Below are 20,238 nucleotides of genomic sequence, written 5' to 3'. Positions count from 1 at the left end.
AAAAAATGAATCTAAATGGAAATGCAAGGGAAAAAATGTTAATAGATGAAACAAAAATGTCACTTCAACTACAATTTTGTAGGAAAAAACTAACTAACAGCTTACAAACTCTAAACAATACCACAAGAATAAGCTGTCTGGAACCAGTATAACATAAGCAATAAAAATAACTCCACTGCTTTTTGTTATTTGTGTGTCTTTGGATGCCACTCCAGTTGTGGTGGTGGTGGGTAGTGTTTAACGTCCCGTCGACAACGAGGTCATCAGAGACGGAGCGCAAGCTCAGGTTAGGGAAGGATTTGGAAGGAAATCGACCGTGCCCTTTGCAAAGGAACCATCCCGGCATTTGCCTGAAACGATTTAGGGAAATCACGGAAAACCTAAATCAGGATGGCGGAAGACGGGATTGAACCGTCGTCCTCCCGAATGCGAGTCCAGTGTGCTAACCACTGCGCCACCTCGCTCGGTGCCACTGCAGTTGTGCTAAATGCCCTTCAGAAAGATGACGTAACCTCTATGTGCTCGTTACATTTATTTGTTCAACAAGGAATATATTCAAGAAAGCTTTCATGTTCTTATTTCATTACTTTATCATCATCATCATCATCATCATCATCATTTGAGTACTTACATTTTGTTATTGGCATATGACAATATTTCCTGTTCATCCATGGAAATGATGCTATGTAAAAATTTCAAAAAAATATAAACACAAGACGCATGCACAAACACACAGACAGACTGACTCTGAAAAATTTAAATAAAAACATCTACAGACTGAAGCCACTGTATGGCTGTTTCTTCTCCATGGTGAACTGTTGCCAGTCCACTTGGTATCTGCCAATACACACCTTCTGCCACAAATGTTTGATCTGAATTTTGTTTAGAATTGTGCAAATGTATGATCCAAATTTTGTTCAGAACTATGTGAAATTCATTATCGTTACCCTCATAACTTTAATGTTAATTTTCAGACCATGTATTTTCTTTTGTAGGTTGTGAAAAAACCTATTAAATCCATGAGAAAGAATCATAATGAATCTAGCAAAACCTAAAATTGTCCCAAGATGTGTCTTGATTCTGGTTTAATTCAAGCAATTATGAAAATGACAGTGACAAATACACTAAGATATTTGGTACTGCATTACATTCTGCAATGCATTATTACACAACACAATAAGTGTTCTGAATATTGTAGCCACATTTTGTAACAAAACATTCCAAGATTTATCTCTAAACAAAACCCGTGTTTATGAGACGATAATCTAAATATCAGATACTAAGGTGACATTATTCAATGATTACCTCTATATATGCAGGCGTGTCATCTGTCAGTCTTGGAGGGGGAAGCCAGTCTTTTGGTGTCTTGGCTAAGTGTTCAGTAACAAACCACTGCAGTTTGGGCCAACCTTTAAATGCCACTACTTCACCAGTGGCAGTTTTTGGCAGACCTTTTAGGCATGCTTCGGACGTCAATGCAACCTGAATGCCACAGCTACCTAGCAGGAATCCTATCTGTTGCGATCCCGCATCCTGCATATACACATTAGAGTTAGCAAACATGGTGAGAATAATCAGTTCAAAATACCAACACCTATGTGAAAAGTAAAACTTAAATGTCCTTTGTAACACACACGGTGAGCGCAAATGTAAAAAGTTGACTTGAAACCACAAATAACAACAAGTTTAACAGATCAAAAAAACATTATGGAAAAAAATAGATTGCTACTTACCACATAGAGGAGACAGTGAGTCACAGAGGGACAAAACCAAAATACATATATTTAGGCTTTCAAATGCCTTCTGAAATAGAACACACACACACACACACACACACACACACACACACACACACACACACACCATTGTCTCTGGCTGCCTTCTCCTCTATATGGTGAGTAGTGATCTATCCTTTTGACACTACTGTTGTCATTCCATCCTGGAATTTCCATTGTTCAACATGATAAGAAGTGTTAGAAAATAAGCTACTACCTATGACATCCACAGCATTCCCATTTAATTTTCTTTTTCTTCAATTTAGAAGATACAATTGAACAGAATAATAATTGCTGCAAAATCTATTAAAACACATTACTTGTTATATCTGTAAGACATTATATTATAATTTAGTTTTTGGAGGAAAAAACTGGATGGATAAAAAAACTTACCCGTCTTGTCAGAGGAACTTCAATTGGAACTGGCACAATTCCAGCTTGCAAGCACCCATAAAAGGCACAAATGAAATTTATAGGATCATTATTTGGGTAAACAAGGGCAATTCTGTCACCAGGCTTCAGACAAGTATCACCACCTTTGCTGAAGGCCTTGTTAAGCAAAGTGTAAGCAATTTTCTGTGATCTACTGAGAAGCTTTCCTGTAATAAGAATGTACCAGTTAGTACTCATTAAGAAACTAAAATTCAAAATATATTTGATTCTACTAACAACAGTCTTCAGAATTTTTTAAATAGTATCAGAAGTAACCAAACAGAATGAGACGAACCATAAGTCAGAGTGATGGTCAGCTTTCCATTGGGGTCTAGAACTGTTGCTACAGGAGCTTTGTACGATGCAGAGCCATACCTTTGAATGGCAGCCTCCAGATTTCTTGGTAATCCAGATGGAACCTATAAAACAATTGCATTTTTATCTAAAATGTCTTAATATTTATATTAAAAACTGTAGCCTTATCATCTATGAGAGACACTGAGGAGCTCTGAAAATACACTGCTGGCCACCGTAAATGCAACACCCTGAAGGAAGCATCCGAATCAAGTGAAAGGTACACTATGAGTTTGCAGCGATGAGATATGCAACTGATTAGAATTTCAGCGCAGACGCACATCACGCGCGCCTGTGGCGCCACCTCATAGCGCCATTTAAGGCTTGGCGATTTCGACGGGTGTACGTTCGGCACATGTGTTTACCTTGTGGTTGTTTCACAAGACGATCAGTTATGCCTCGTAGACAACAGCGAACATCTTTTGATCAAGTATCCGAGTTCGACAGAGGAAGGATAGTGGCTTACCGAGATTGTGGATTATCATACAGAGAAATCGCTAATCGTGTTGGACGAAACCAAACAACTGCAATGCGGATATGTGACCGTTGGATGCAGGAGGGTACGACGGACCGACGTGGTCGATCGCATTCACCTCGGTGCACCACTGCACATGCTGATAGGCAAATTGTGCGCATGGCAGTGACAGATCGCTCAGTGACATCCCGAACCATAGCACAGAACATTGCGTCTGTAACGCATCATCCAGTGTCTGCGCGTACCATTCGACGCCGTTTACAGCAGAGTGGTCTCTCTGCAAGACGTCCATTGCTTCGTCTACCATTGACGCAGAACCACAGACGTCTCCATCGCCAATGGTGTGATGACAGACGGATGTGGACGGCAGAATGGAATGACGTTGTCTTTACTGACGAGGCACGCTTCTGTCTGCAGCACCACAATGGTCGGATTCGAGTGTGGAGACACCGTGGAGAGAGGATGCTGGACAGCTGCATTATGCACCGCCACACTGGTCTTGCACCGGGTATTATGGTATGGGGCGGTATTGGATATTACTCTCGCACGCCTCTAGTACGCATTGCCGGTACTTTAAATAACCGGCACTACATATCCGAGGTGCTGGAGCCAGTTGTCCTTCCTTACCTTCAGGGCTCGGCCACAGCCATATTTCAACAGGATAATGCACGACCACACGTGGCACGCATTGTCCAAAGGTTCTTCGTCAATAACCAGATTGAATTGCTTCCCTGGCCGGCTCGCTCTCCGGATCTTTCGCCGATGGAAAACATGTGGTCCTTGGTTGCTCAACGAGTGACCCAGATTACATCCCCAGCTGCCACACCAGATGATCTTTGGCAATGTGTGGAAGCTGCTTGGGCTGCTGTACCCCAGGAACACATCCAACGTCTCTTTGACTCAATGCCGAGACGTGTGGCAGCAGTGATCTCCAACAACGGCGGCTACTCTGGCTACTGATTCTGGCAGGAACCACATGTCACAGACGTCTGTAAACGTAATCATTTGATACTTGGTCAACATGTTATCTACAAAACAAATTTTGTTGTGCTACCTCTTGTCTTTCTTGGTGTTGCATTTACGGTGGCCAGCAGTGTAAATGGTTCTAATCTACTGTTGCACTTCAGGAACGAGAAGCAACAGCAACATCTAATTTAATCCATTGTGTTAGTATTTGAATTTTGGGGATTCTCCATCCATAGCAATGACCTTTTGTTGCTTCAGTGAATTTAAACACAAGAAATTTTCTTGGCAATGAAAGGCAGTACAAACACATAGCAAAAAGTTCTCCCAAAATGTGGCATTATTTGTTCGGAGAATACTGTTCCACAAAATAATAAATTTAGAGTATTCTTGGGATTGAACACACAGCCATTTCTCATTATCTTCCACCAGAGCACCCATTATCAGGAAGAATGTAATACTGTATGTAGTTATCAGACTACCTAACTTAAGTACAAGGTGTTCAAGACAGTATTTGGAGGACTGTCAACAAATTTAATTTCAGAAGGCTGAAATCCGTATTCATCATAACTTGTGATGAAATGTCTGGGATGAACTGTAGCAATATCCATCTGACCTAGTGATCAAATGGCAAGCAAAAATTTTTACCTTCTGTGATTATTCTCATCCAAAAAAAGTTAATAAAAAATGCAAGTAAAAGAATACAGGCATGCTTTTCTTCACTGTAAAAGGTCATATCACAAAATTATGCTTGATAAAGGTTTATCACTAATCCCAGGAAGGTTGTAGTGTCTTCCCGCATTTCTCAAAAGAATCCAGGAGAAGTGGACAGTAATTACCGTGCCTCAGTCCTTGTTCCCTGCAAATGTTCCCACATGTTCTACGTCCTCACCAAAAACTGAATAAAAGCATTTATTGAGAACCAGTACTGAATAACCTTCCTAATGTTGTCTACTATGGTGGCTGCACTAAGCAGTTTCAAGAATACAATGGTTTATTCATCTACGAGTAGAAAACTCTAAGGAGACATGGAGGTAAAATTTTGAAAAAGTGTGAAGTGCTATTACTCTCTTATTTTTTTTTAGTTTGATTCGTCAGTACTGTTATAATAGTCTACAAACTAATGCAATATTATTCCACAGTAGTTTGGGAAAAGATATATCTCTATTAAATTAGTAAGTACTTTATTGTGGAAATTCTAACCACAAGTTGCTCTCCAATTGCAGAAGTCATCGAACTGCCTTCTGGTTTGGGCGCATTTGGATCTTTAGGATTTGCTGCAATTTCTAGTTCTATATCATCATCTTCATAGAACTCTGGAAGAGGTCGACGCTTTGGCCTCTTGAGTGTATTGAGGAGTTGCTGGATCTTTGCAGACACTTTCCATCTCCCAGTACCTGAGAAAATCCAACACATATAATAACTGACAACAATTACTAGGCTAATGAAACATGAAATTTCACATTGACCACTACATCACTGGAAACATGCCTAACTAATTAAACAATAACCTCATAGAGAGTAGGTCTTCCCCATGACTAAAACCACAGTCTTCGCTTACGACAATTTAAAATGGATTAGTATATGTGAAATTTTCTCCGTGTCATTTAACGTGCAGCAGACAGATCTTTACTCACTGTATGTCCAAAGCTATACTGGAACCAAATAGCTATGTACAGCACAACCCAGTGAAAGCAACACAACTGAAATACTATCTAGCAAGATGGGTAAGGTTACCACGTCAGTGCTATGCATCATGAAGCATGACCATTGCAGTGGCAGCAACAAACCTGGCTCTGTCTTCATTATTTATGTAGAGGAGCTGAATATGAACAGTTAAAAGCACTTTGTATTATCTACAATATTATTTTATGTGTAGTAACACTCCTGAAAAAAGAAATCCTCTATATTTCAAACAGAAATGAAACACACTTCAATTATGTTGGTGAATTTGTTCTGAAACTGAAGCTCACCTATTTTGATGTGAATATGGGAAATGAACAAAACAGAACAGTGTTGATACTATCCATAATGACATTTCACAAGCAATGTTACTTCATTGCTGATATTTTCCTGTATTTCCTACCTTGTTAATTAAAAAACAATTTTCATTGTACAGAAACTGATTGTTGTTTATGATTTAATTATTAATTTGGTTGTAACGTTTGATAGTGTTTCTGTTACTCCTACCATGATCATGATAAAAACTGTGTCAATTATATGACAACACATGCTAAAGGAAATAATGAAAAATCCAACACCAACAGAATACTTCTTGAAGATATGATGGCAAGTTGAAAAGGTCTTGGGCTGGCAGTGAAACAACTTTTTCTGGGTCAAAAATATACTTACATTTTGAATTGGTGCCAATTTAGATGAATTCACTTTCTTTCCCCATTTTTCCAATAAGATGATTTCATCCATTAAGTGTAATTTCTTGTCTGCAAAATATATACCTTTGACTGTGAGAAAACACTATTCACTGAGCTCCAAATGTTTATCAGCCATAAATTTCTACAGATGTGGGAATAGGAAGAAGCAACATGGTGTGAAACATGGTGAATAAGATGGAGGTTTCAGTAATTCGTGCTGAAAATCTACTGGTTCTCCATTTTATTTCCACTCCAAACCTGACCTCACCTCAAGCATTTTTTATCCAATTGTCTCAGAAGACTTACATACAATTCTCCAAAAAGATACCTCTGCTTCACCAACTGCACTGGACATAACTCTTCTAGGAAATAAAAGCAACTTTTCCACTGCTCGTGGAGTACATGGCAATTGGCTTCCACCCAGTGCTTTGTTTCTGGTGGAATGTGACACCTCACAGCTCATCCACAGTGACACAGAAAAATATAAATCAGGAGGATTCTTTTTAAAACAGTCAACACATCTGTGTTTGTTTTTGGTCGGAATTCAAACAATATAGCATCTTCCACATTCTTTTACTGTAGTTAATTATTATGTAAAATGTACCATGCACTTTCTTCTGATACATCTGTATCATGATCCTTTCTAGATAACTTTAACTGCCAACTGTTACTGCATATTTTCTTGGAAATTTCATCTGTGCCTGCAGTTTTTGGATTATCCACAACGTAGATAATCTTCAAGAGAAGTATAGCTATATCTGAACTGTGGATCACAATTGTCAAAAATGAATGAGTGTACTATTTAGCAACTTTCCATGAATTTCTGTTGGCGATAAAAATTATTTTTTCAATGTGGAAATCTTAAAAGAGCTGGCAAAGCCATTGCTATGCACAGACGTGGAACTCTAATCATTTCTGATTTTATAGGATAGTATTACAACCTAATGTGTCAACCATTACTGTTCAGAAAAGGTTTTGTACAAAAAAAAAATGTTCAAATGGCTCTGAGCACTATTGGGACTTAACTTCTGAGGTCACCAGTCCCCTAGAACTTAGAAATACTTAAACTTAACTAACCTAAGGACATCACACACATCCATGCATGAGGGAGGATTCAAACCTGCGACCGTAGCAGTCACGCGGTTCCAGACTGTAGCGCCTAGAACCGCTCAGCCACTCCGGCCGGCTTTTGTATCAAACTGTGGAACATTTATCTATCTAGAAGTGGTGATTGATGAAAGAGATGGACTTCGTGATGTATAACTGAAACCAACAAATTACATTTCCTGAATGAAGGTGTGAAGTGTGCTATTTTTTGGTCTCTTTAAAACTGACTTTGAACTGTTACTGTGTTTTGTCTTTGTGGACTTTACAACTGAAATAGTGAGGAACCAGTTGGAAATGGTGTATTTATTGTTAGTAGTGTACATTATTCAGGTCAGTGATCAGATTTTGGAATCTTACTAAATGTGGTCATTAGTTTTGGAACAGTGATGATTTAACCTTGTCTTGCAGTTAAAAGTGAGACTGGTAACCCATACTAAGACAGTTTTCTGCAGTGCAGTAGTGAAGGGAATTATTGTGGGAGTGCCATAAATGATTCCTAGTAAAGCAACATAGGTGTAGATTGTACTTGCTGTCTTATACACTGTACATAAATAAGATTTTGGTATTTTAGCTGCATATGTAAATGAGTCTTCGTGATATCAAGAGGTGCCAAGAAAGAGACAAAGGAACAATAACGTCCTCATGATGGAGCTAAACTGATGTATATTCCAGGACAAAAAATAGATGAATCACAAAGGAATTATCTGAGTGGAATGGAAATCGATAGATGTGATGTAAAAGTACAGACAAACAAATGATCACAATTTCAGTAAAATTGGAACGATTTATTCAAGAGAAAGAGTTTCACAAATTGAGCAAGTCAGCAGTGCATTGTTCCACCTCTGGTCCTTATGCAAGCAGTTATTCACGTTGACATTTGAGTGATAAAAGTTGTTGGATGACCTTCTAAGGGATATCGTGTGAAATCCTGTCCATTAGTCCATCAAAATTCCATACAGACTGGAGAGCCCTGACCATAATGCTCCAAATGTCCTCAATTGGGGAGAGATTGGGCAATCTTGCTGGCCAAGATAGGGTTTGGCAAGCACAAAAACGAGCAGTAGAAACACACACCATGTGTGGGTGGGCATTAAGTTGCTGAAATGTAAGCCTAGGATTGCTTGCCATGAAGGGCAACAAAATGAGGTTTAGAGTATCATGATATACTACTGTTCTGTAAGGGTACAGTGGATAACTATCACAGAGGTCCTGTTATGAAAAGAAGTGACACCCATCATTCCTGGCTGTCTGGCAGTGTGGCAAATTGCAGTCAGGTTGGTATCCACCATTGTCTGGGGTGATTCCTTACATGTCTTCGCTGGTCATTGAGGTTCTGTTCAAAGGGGGACTCATCACTTAAGACAATTCTACTCCAGTCTATGAGATTCCAGACCGAAGATATGTCTGGAGATGTGCCAGACTGCAGTGGGATAACAACCTGACTGTTGTCCACCATATGGCCTGACAACCAGGAGTGTTGGTCGGGGGTACCTATAGCAGGACCCCTATGGGTGCAGCACAGTGGTAATCGATGATATTTTAAGCCTCGTTCTGTTGCTCTTCATGGCAAACCATCCTGGATTTACATTTCAGCACCACAATGCCCTCCTGAACAAGCCAAGAGTTTCTACTGCTTGTCTCTGTGCTTGCCGATGCCTCCCTTGCCAGCAACGTCGCCAGCTCTCTCTCTTCTCTCTCTCTCTCTCTCTCTCTCTCTCTCTCTGGTTAAGAACATTTGGAGAACTATGGGCACGGCCTCCAACCAGACCAGGATTTTGATGATTTAGTACACCAATTGGACAGAATTTGGCACAATATCCCCCGGTTGGACATCGAACAGCTCTATTAATCAGTGCAAAGTTGAATAACTGCATTACTGAGTTGCTCAATCTGTGAAGCTCTTTCTCTGGAATAAATCATCCAATTTTTCTAAAACTGTAATCTTTGTTTGCCCGTATGTTTACATCACATCTACTGATTTCCTTCACATTTAGATGACTTTTTGTTATGCATCCTTTTTTTGTCCTAGAGTGTAACTGCACCATTATGATTAAAGTCATACAAAGCAGTAATTTTAAGTAAAAAAATACATTGCCAGTTGCATATGACACAAATTTGGTAGTCAGATGGTGAATATTCTGTGATACTGTCTTAGAGCCAAGTCACGAAAGCTTTATTACCTCCCTCCCTCATAAGGTATTTTAGATGGTAAATCTGTGCCTTTAATTGGGCTGTTACCAGAAGTTTCAGTTTTCCACACACAGCCATTTTAGATGCTAAATCTGTGCCTTTAATTGGCCTGTTACCAGAAATGTCAGTTTTCCAAACACAGCCAACAATCACCTTCCTGTAATTCTGAAATTCATTTAAATCTGCTGATTTGAAACATCTCGTCAACTGATTGAATCTGAAACACAGTTACTTAGAGTGACAATTCTTCAATTTCTTCTTTGCAACATACAGCTTAACAGTTTTTTTTTTTTTTTTTTTTTTTTTTTTTTTTTTTTTTTTTTGTAAATGAAGTATATGAAGTAGTTTTCACCTCGTAAAAAGTTGTTACATACCCATATTGTCATCTGATGTTGAAGACTGCCTCGACTGGTTATACCGATTGACTCTGTCAGCAGCTGTTAGGCGACGAGACTGTGCTGTGTTGTGGGTAACATCAGGTGGCTGGGAATCTGAAAGCAAGAAATGTGATGGTAAAATAAAAGTCAGCTTACAAAGAAGACAAACAAACAAATCAAGAAAAATTCGAACTTGAAATTTCCATCATCAAAAGATAAAGGCATATGAGGAAAAAGAAAGAAATCAAGAAATATTACAATAACATTCTCCAGAACATTAGGGAAGTTTTTCCTATCTAATGCTAAATGTTAAAAGTGTTAGCAACACTAACAGTAACATATTGGAGTTGACTGCTATAACAGAGAATGTCTGCTGTAATACCAAGAATATAACTGACTGATTGCATGGGTACATGGGCAAACATTCAAAATCATGGAAATTCTACATTATGGCAGCACTGCAAACTTTATTTTCATGAAGTTCTTATTTTAAGCACAAAGCTACAATGGATTCTCTTCCTGAAACACTCGACATTGCTCCATTTCCAAACGCACTATCTTTGTTCATTCAGCCCTTATCTAAGTAACACACAAATTGACTTGAAAGAAAAAAATTAAATGCACAAAAATGCCATTATTTGCTTCAGAATATATATGAGACATTGAATTTATTCATACAGGGTATGACCAACAAGCAACAAGACTAATTTCTCCAATGCAGTGGGAAGGCATGAGGTGCTCTCTATATCGATGGGCTGGGTAGTGGATGGATGTTATATGAACTAAAGAGAGACAAGTCAGAAGGAAGACAGGAAGATGTCAAACAGAAAACACCCACTGCATGCCTGACACTTACGAAATTATGAAAATACGGACAAAGTGTAAGAACTTATGAACTAAGGTCGTCAGTTAGGTTTTGATAGCAGAGAAGTTTAACTAGTTAAAATCAACTGTGCATTCAATTGAGAGTGACAGCTTGTAAAATGCAGAATGTATGAGTAAAGTTGGTGCTGAATCTTCTCTCATAATCAGAAGGAACAGCACACAATGATTTGTCATGAATTGCTGGGATTACTGAAGGCTAACCAAATCTTTTGAACAGAATGATATCCACAGACAACACTTGGATTAGAGTATCACTCAGATAACATTCCAAAGGGCTGAGTGGCATGCAAGCACTTCTCCTGAACCAAATTATGCCCACATGAGTAAATCAAGGGTGAAATTAATAATTATCATCTATACTATCGAAAAGGTGTGCCCCGAAAGCAGTTTGTGACTCTGGACGAACAGTGAATGGTAAATTTGAGATAGAAGTACTTGACTAACTGAGAATTAGGTTTGTATCTGAAAGGAGACTTTTGTTTGTTTGTCTTTGTTTTAGGGTCCAAAAACAAAGAGTGTCATATGTACCCATGTCAGAACTGTAGAACATGAAGATAAAGAAAGGAGTTAAAAATGACTACACGTTAAGCCCAATCAACAAAAGGAAATATAGGTGAAAATGGGGATGTGGAGAAAGGTCTATAAAATACGCCATAGAGAAATGGAGGTTCTGAACTAACAATTAAATGTCCTTCACCATGTTCCTACAACAGATAAAACATAAAATGCTGTCAACAGGCTGCACGTCATTCACTAAAACGGCCGATAACTCAGACGGCAAACGCAAACTGTCAAAGGTTCAGGACAATGAGCACAAAGTGGTGGGGGAGCACCACTTGACAAATGGTGATGGCTAAAAGGACGGTGCCCAATATTTAACCTAGATAAAATGACCACCTCATGGCGAGAGACCCGAGAGGAGGTCGCCGAAGCTGAGGGGAGAGGCTTAATTCCCCAGAGCTTGTTCCCATTAAGGGAGGACCAGTGGTGATGCCAAAGTGACACCACCTGCTGATACATGACACCACAGAGGTCATCGGAGGGTATGGAAGAACTAGCAGGACAAGGTACAAGGACTGCAGCGACAGCAGCAGCGTCGGCAGCCTCGTTTCCTGTCAGACCAATACGACCAGGAACCCACATAAACATCACAATGGCTCCATCAAGAGTGAGCAAGTGACACCTTTCGGGGACCCTTTGCGCTAAGGAATGGATGGTGTACAGCACACACAAGCTTTGAAGAGCACAGAGAGAGTCTGAACAGATGACCCAATTGAAAAGCCTGTATCAATGGATGTACTGCATGGCCTGATATAGGGCAAAGAGCTCTGCTGTTAATACTGAGCATTTTTAATGGAATCTGATGCTGAAAAACATCAGTACCAATGATGAAGGCACATCCAAGTCAGTCCGAGATCCATCAGCATACATAAAGGTACTATCGCGAAGTTCCGTGCGAAGGTCATGAAACTTTCGGTGATAGAAGGAGGCTGGAGTAGTGCCCTTGGAAAGTGAATGAAGGCCAAGGTGAACACAGGCCACCACATGAAGCCAAGATGATGGCAAGTTCACATCCATTGGAAACGTGATAGGCAGCATGAAGTTAAGTTGCTGGAGCAAGAGCCGAAAGCGAACTCCAGGAGGTAACAGAGAAGATGGACACGCCCCATACTGGCGAGCAAAGGAGTTATCAAAGGAGGAGGCATAAGATGGGTGGCCAGGCATGGCAGATGAACGGCATGCGTATCTGCTGAGGAGAAAGTCATGGCGGTATGACAGCAGTAGGTCGGCAGTTTCTGCATATAGAGTCTCAACCAGGCTAATGTAAAAGACACCAGTGGCCAAACATATGCCACTATGGTGGATACTATTGCGAGGTGTAAGAGGAATGGACATGCAGTTGCATAAACGAAACACCCATAATCTAGTTTCAAACGGACGTGGGTGCTGGTCCTCAGGATGTACCATTAAGAATACACAGGACACTGAGGGACTGCATAAAGTGGGCAGCCAGGTAAGACATGGGAGGACTAAGAAATTTTCCTATTCAACGTGAGCCCCGGGAATTTTGTAGTTTCAATGAACAGAAGAGCAACAGGCCCAAGATGTAAAGACAGTGGAAGACACCAATAGTGCTGCCAGAGATTGATACAGTTTTGTCAGTGTAAAAACATAAGCCATTGTTGATGCTCCATTAGTAAAGATATCGAGACATCACTGAAGACACCACTTCAGGAGATAAGTCCATGGAGAACTGCAAAAGATTGCAAAATTGTCAACAAAAAGGGAGCCGGAGATGTCCAGTGGAAGAGAGGTTTAATGGCAATAGCGAAGAGGATGACACTCAGGACAGAGCCCTGAGGCACATCGTTTTCCTGGATAAAGGTGTCTGACAAGGCAGAACCCACACGTACCTTGAAAATTTGGTCTTTTAAAAATTTGTGAAGGTATCAGGGCATGCGGCCATGGAAGCCCCAGATGTAGAGAGTACGGAGGATACCAGTCCTCCAGCAGGTGTCTTAAGCTTTCTCTAAATTGAAAAACATGGATGTAGTCTGGTATTTCTGCAGAAAACCATGAATGACACGGGTGGGCAAAGTGACGAGATGGTCAACTGCAGAACGGTGCACTCTAAATCCACAATGTGCAGGAGTTAGTAAATTTCGAGACTAAAGCCACCATACCAGCTAGGCATGAATCATATGTTCAATCACCTAGCAAACAGCTGCTGAGAGAAAAGGGGCGGTAACTAGAAGGAAGCTGTTTATCTTTACGAGCCTTAGTTATAGGTATGACAGTGACTTGACATCAGCGTCTGGGAAACATACCCTCTGTCCAGATGCAGTTGTACTTATGTGGCAGAAAATGCATGCTCACAACAGAATGGTTCTGCAACATGTGAATGTGAACACTGTCTGGCCCTGTGACAGAGGATCGGAATGAAGAAAAAGCATGACCTAGCTCCCTGATGGTAAAGGCAGCGTTGTAGCACTCATGATTCTGAGAAGAGAAGGATATCACCCGAGGCTTTTCCATTCGTCTCCGATGGAGGAAGACATGGTGATAGTGGGAGGAGCTCGAAATCTTCACAAAATACCAGCCCAAGAAGTTGGAGATAGCAAATAGGGTCCACTACGATATTGTCTACTACTGTCAGGCCGGAAATTGGGGAATGGACCTTAGTCCCAGAGAGCCGTCGGAGGTTGGAAGAGGGAGGCGAACTGTTAAAAGAACTAATAAAGAAAATCCAGCAAGCTTTTTTGCTGTCCTGAAGAACACGAAGACACTGTGCTCGGAAATGTTTGTAACAAATGCAGTTTGCCATCATATGATGATAGTTAAAAATGCAGACAGCACATCTCTGCATGCAAATTACAAGTCTCAGTCCACCAAGGGACCAGCACACGGCGCGGTAATGAGGAAATGCAAGGAATGAAACATTCTGCAGCAGTAAGGATAATGTTTGTAAGATATTCAATCTGGACATTAAAAATGGGGAAATGTTGTTTGTCAAAGGTTGCCAGGAGCAAAGCCTCCAGTCGGCCTTAGAAAGCTGCCATTTGGATGTGTTCTTCGGTGGTGTAGGAGTCAGCAAACAGATAGCACATGGGAAATGGCTACTCGAGTAATACGCCAGAGAGAACGGACCACTCAAGATGATGGGCAAGCTGGGCAGTGCAGAAGGAGAGGTCCAAATGGGAATAGATGGGCATAGAGTCTGAAAATAATGTGGGTGCTCCCATGTTAAGGCAGATGTGGTTAAGTTGACTGAGGTCAGCCGCGAGGACACCTCTGGGACAGGTTCTGCAAGACCCGCAAAGGGGATGGTGCACATTTGAGACATGGAGCAGCAGAAAGGGATGAGAGAGTTGGCCAATAGGCTGGAGGAAGTCTGCCCTGGTGACATCGGAAGACAGAGGGATGTAAACGAGACATCGGGAAAAGGCTAAGTGAAGACTGCAACAGCTTGAAGACAGGTAGTCAAGGAGGTGTATTGGGTATGAATGTCACCCCAGATGAACAGCATGACTCCCCTACAAGATGGAATGCCATCCTCAGGGGGAAGGTCCAAGCAGTTGTGAGGATGCAATTTTGTTTCCTGGAGGCAGAGAACAAGCAAACACTGCAATTTTAAGAGCAGCCATAAGTCCTCTTTGTTGGATCAAAGGCCAAAATGAAGAGAATAGAAGCTTTTGAAGTGGGGTGCTACAGAAGAATGCTGAAAGTCAGAAAGGTAGACCATGTAACTAATGAGGAGGTATTGAACAGAACTGGGGAGAAAAGAAATTTGTGGCACAACCTGACTAGAAGAAAGGATCAGTTGGAAGGACACATTCTGAGACCTCAAAGGATCACTCATTTTGTACTGGAGGGAAGCTTGGGGGGGTAAAAATCGTAGAGGGAGACCAAGAGATGAGTACAGTAAACACATTCAGAAGGATGCAGGCTGTAGTAGTTACCCTGAGATGAAGAGGCTTTCACGGGATAGTGTAGCACGGAGAGCTGCATCAAATCAGTCTGCGGATTGAAGACCACAACAACAACAACCCACAAATGCTGAAGTCCAGATCTTTGTGCTTTTTGTTATCACCAAGAATAAAGTAGACAAGTATAAAATGCAACAGCTTCCCAGGTAATGCCATACTGGAATCATATATGTGAAGAGAATGACTTAATTGGCAAACACACAGTGAGCACTATCATAACTGTAATAATCACACTAATGTTAGGAACTCCCTGCCTGGTTCTCTATTAACATAATATGCAAACATCTAATATACAAACTTGCACGGAGCACTGCTTATGGACATTCTAGAACAGAGTTTGCACTTCACGTTCATTGGTGTTGAACCAATTTTGTTTCTTTAGAACTGAGTAACAGAATTTGTAGCAAACTATGACAATTCTTTTAAAAAATGATTGAACACAATATTTCTGTCATATGAGAAGACAGTGCTGCTTGTTATACATTAAGAGGAAAGTTATTCACTCACTAACTTAACCTACAAGAAAACAGACTGGGACATTACTAAGACTTTAATTTCCATGCTGTATTAGTGTATGATCTTAAACTGACAGCTTATGCCATGACAGACAATCTCAACCACCTGCCACAAGGTTCATATCCCTGTTACAGACCCAGGTGCAAAACCTGCCCAATCCACCCACCCAGCACTTCCTATTCCAATCCTGTGAGGTTTATCCTACCCCATCAGGGGGTAAGCCGCATGTGAAAGCAGCCGTGTCATTTAGCAGCTCTGCTGCAATCACTGCACAGGGTTTTATATTCATATGACTACAAAGCAGCTGTCGACCAGCATGAACGGCCGCCACCAAACTGTGGCCACAAGCAAAGTAGCCCATCCTGTGGCACAACATGCCTCTGACCATAGCACACTTGATTTCAATGGCTGCTTCACTAACCAAGCCATCTGGATCCTTCCCTCCAACACCAGCTTTTCTGAACTGCGCATAAGGGAATTATCCATACAACACATTCTCCGCTCCTGTAATTTTCCCAGACTCAACCTATGGTAACATACTGTCTCCCCCCGCCCTCCCCCCCCCCCCCCAACAGTTTTGACCCCTACTGTCCTATCATTCTCTCTTCACTCTCATCTCCCAACCTGTTAATTTGCAGCCTTCTGCCCATCTTTCCATGCTCCTCCACTTTTTCATCCTCCCCCCCCCCCCCTCCTCCTGCCCCACAAACCTCGTGAAGCTGCACCTGTTGGCAGTCTAATCCCTGCACACTCCATCAGAAAGCATTCGTCTCTTTCTCCACCCTTACACTACTATCCCTTCCCCTTCCCTGCCCCCTACAGTTTGCTGCTTACATCCCACGTGATTTCTGGTCTGAGATGCTGGAGTTAACGCACGTGTGTGGGTGAGGTGTGCTTGCTTTTGTGTGTGTGAAAAGCTTAATTGTGCATGTCTCCAACTTGGCGTGTCTTCTTTATGGTAAGTAGCGTCTGTCGGTTTCTAAATTGTTGATATTCGTACCTCGAGTTTCCATTGTTAGATTTAAGTTCCTTTGACAAATAGTTTTATTTCTATTGCAGCAAGGCCCTTTTTTTTAAGATTAACTGACTATGCACTCAATTTAGATAACATCTGTAAGAAACCCAGAAATATTAGTGTAAGATCCAAAGAAAAGATCCCTGCAGATCAGTGAAATTAAAATCCTAGTGGTTAAATTTTGAAAGATTCACAAAAAAGTGTCATAGTTTGATGTATCCCTAAAAAGGACTGAAGCTCACATGATACTACACACAGAGTGCTGGTTAAAACCTGAAGCTGACAGTAATGGCACCTCCGGAGAAAATTTAAGCATATAATACTGAAAGGATAGGGAAGTGGGAAATGGAGGTGGCGTATTTGTCACAGTACACAAGAACCTCAAATTCACCAAGACAGAAACTTAAGTTGGATGTGAGGTTATTCTGGTAAGACTCAGTATCCTCAGTGGGCATAAAATTATAACAGGGCCCTTCTAATAACCACCAAACTCACTTCCTGATGTAACCAAAAACTTCTGAGAAAACCTCAGTTTGCTTGGACATATGTACCCTAAACATAATGTAATCGTTTGAAGAGACAATCACCCAACAATCAGTTGGGATAGTTATAATTTAGTTAATAATGGGTGTGACAAGAATCCTGTAAAACATTACTGAATGCCTTGACTGAAACAGTTAAAACTGAACTAAGTCCGAGAGCCAATGGAATTCTTATCAGATTCTGTACCCAATTTGCAGCTGATTTAGCCCATCTGTTGATTATAATCTCTTGCCAATCCCTCAAACAAAAAACTGTGCTCAGTAGCTGGAAGAAAGCACAGGTGAAATTGTCTACAAGTAGGGTAGCAGAAGTGATCCAAAACACTACCATCCAATATTTCTAGCATCCAATTGTTGTAGAATCGTAGAACATATTCTGGGCTCAAACTCAATGAGGTATCTCAAACAGAATGAGTGCTTCTATGCCAACCAGCACGGATTCTGAAACCATTAATCATGTGAAACCCAACTCTCACTTTTCTCACTTGACATCCTGAAAGCCAAGGATCAAGGCTGTCAAGCAAATGCAGTATTTCTTGATTTTCAAGAAACATTTTACAGAGTACCACAACTATGCTTATTGTCACCTATGGTTTCAAGCAAAATTTGTGACTGTTTGACAATTTCTTCATAGAGAAGATACAGCATGTTCTCTTGGATGGAGAGTCATCAACAGATGTGAAGAAACTTTGTGTGTTTCCCAGAGAAGTATTTGGGTCCCTTGCTATTCATGTTGTATATTAACAACCTTCCAGACAATATTAATAGCAACCTGACTCTTTTTTTGCTGATGATTTAGTTACCTACAAGGAAGTACAGTCTGAATCAAGCTGTACACAACCTTCATAAGATTTCAAAGTGGTGCAAATACTGGCAACTTGCTTTAAATGTCCAGAAATGTAAAATTGTGCATTTCACAAAAAGATAAAACATAGTATCATATGAATATAATATCAGTGAGTCACAACTGGAGTCAGTAAACTCATACAAATACCTGGGTGTACCACTTAGTAGGAACATGAAATGGAATAATCACATATACTCAGTTGTGGGTAAAGCAAGTCACAGACTTTGGTTCATTGGTAAAGTACTAGGGGAATGTAATCAGCCTACAAAGTAGATTTCTTACCTATCACTCATGTGATCCATCCTAAAGGCTCTTTAAGATAGATGGAAACTATCCTAAGAAAGTATACTAACAAAGTTTCTCTGTACATCTCTTAAGAAGGTAGGAGGCACTGTCTGTTCTTGGGAAATTAGAATTTCCCACAATATAATTTGTGATCCACAGGAACTCACTTCTACATTCATAATTACTGCAGACTTAATGTCTTGTTTTTATCACCTATACCAATGTCAACTACACATGAAAATGCAAGATTTTGGAAGTCTTTAAACATCTCTTTGTACCAAAAGACAAAAATTACATCTGGTCTTATGCCTAGTACTGTGGTGCTCAAAAGTAACAAAGCCCTTCTTCAATCGATGCAACTGTGCCAAATTTGTCAACTGCAGTGTCTCACAGGTCAAAGAAATTCTTAGTATGATGTTAAGACGCTCTCCACATATTGCACCAATGTTCTTTTATGGTGCTCAAGGTACAAGTCTCTCTTTCTGAACACACTGTATTATCTGAGTTTGATAAAGTCAAGCACACAGTGTACCCATGCACTGAAAATGTTTTCCAAAGCACCTGCCCATTGTCATCTCACGAGAAATACTTTTGGGGAGAAATATTTGAGGTATGCAGTCTCGTGTAACATTTTTATTATTATGGATGAATCTACAATAGCTTCATAGATTATCATCAACAGTGTCATATAATTGCACACCATGAAACACTTCCGTGAAGATCTGTAACACTCATACCCACTGTTGCGGCGTAAAGTCAGTGCCAGCACACCAGTTGGGAATGACAGGGAAGAGAAGGCTATGAGAAGAGTTCAGCCAATCATACACTCACTGATCTCCCTCCAGGATGAGAAACTGACAGCAGCGGGAGCTATGTGAAGACAACATAAGTGCCATGCCCCACTACTGAGAGCCACTTAGATAGCAGCTTCAACATTAGCCACTCTGTTAGCGACACACTGTAGCCTCTATCATTAGCAGTTCCTATGTAGCACAGGCTTGTGTTCATCTATTCAGAAGAAGAATTATTATTTTGTATGTCACCCTTTTCTTGCGACACATCGATCAAGTGAAGTATTGTATAATCGTGTTATAATAAAACTCATTAATATGAGTTGTTTGATTGTTTATCTAGTGAACTGAGTATGCAGGATTCCCAGACACAACACCCAGCAACGTTACGGAGAAGTGAACTCCACAACTTCTCTCCATCTTCTTGGTCAAATATTCCTGATGGACATTTCTAGAACCTCTAGGATTCAAACTGGCTTATTCTGTGTCAAGTAGCACTTCAGTGGCACACACTACTGACCTCAGTTGTACAGGCAGATTGCACCGCATGTGTGTATGTGTCTAAAAATGCATTGCTATGATATGAGTGCCAGTGCATTCTTGCAGCAGATACAGTCCATCACAAGAGAAACTGGTCATTTGCTATACTCTTTTTTTATTGCTTATAAACACATGTACATACACATAATATAGTTCTCATTTTTTACTGTGAAGAAGTCTCAGGAGTGAATTAATTCAACTGCCTCATTATCGTAAGGCTTCTGGAACATTATCTTTAGTTTCTAGGCACATGCCAGAAATTCAGAAGTCCTCTCGTATATCACG

The 20,238-nt window shown here is 40.6% G+C and overlaps 1 protein-coding gene and 1 non-coding gene across 2 annotated transcripts in view; both read right to left on the bottom strand.

Moving 5' to 3' along the window:
- LOC126196964 (disco-interacting protein 2) overlaps window positions 1-20,238 on the bottom strand; it is a 667,247-nt gene that overhangs the window by 93,167 nt on the left and 553,842 nt on the right. The window contains 5 exon segments of the mRNA XM_049934602.1: window positions 1,306-1,533; window positions 2,169-2,374; window positions 2,503-2,626; window positions 5,203-5,396; window positions 10,043-10,159. Coding sequence (XP_049790559.1) covers window positions 1,306-1,533; window positions 2,169-2,374; window positions 2,503-2,626; window positions 5,203-5,396; window positions 10,043-10,159 — 869 coding nt within the window.
- On the bottom strand, window positions 392-464 carry Trnaa-cgc (transfer RNA alanine (anticodon CGC)). The gene has a single exon. It is a non-coding gene; the product is annotated as a tRNA-Ala (tRNA).

The sequence above is a fragment of the Schistocerca nitens genome, chromosome 1 (genome assembly GCF_023898315.1).
Source record: "Schistocerca nitens isolate TAMUIC-IGC-003100 chromosome 1, iqSchNite1.1, whole genome shotgun sequence".
In the NCBI taxonomy this organism is placed as follows: Eukaryota; Metazoa; Arthropoda; class Insecta; order Orthoptera; family Acrididae; genus Schistocerca; species Schistocerca nitens.
The sequence above is the reverse complement of the archived record's forward strand: the minus strand, read 5'-3'. Positions and strand labels throughout refer to the sequence as shown.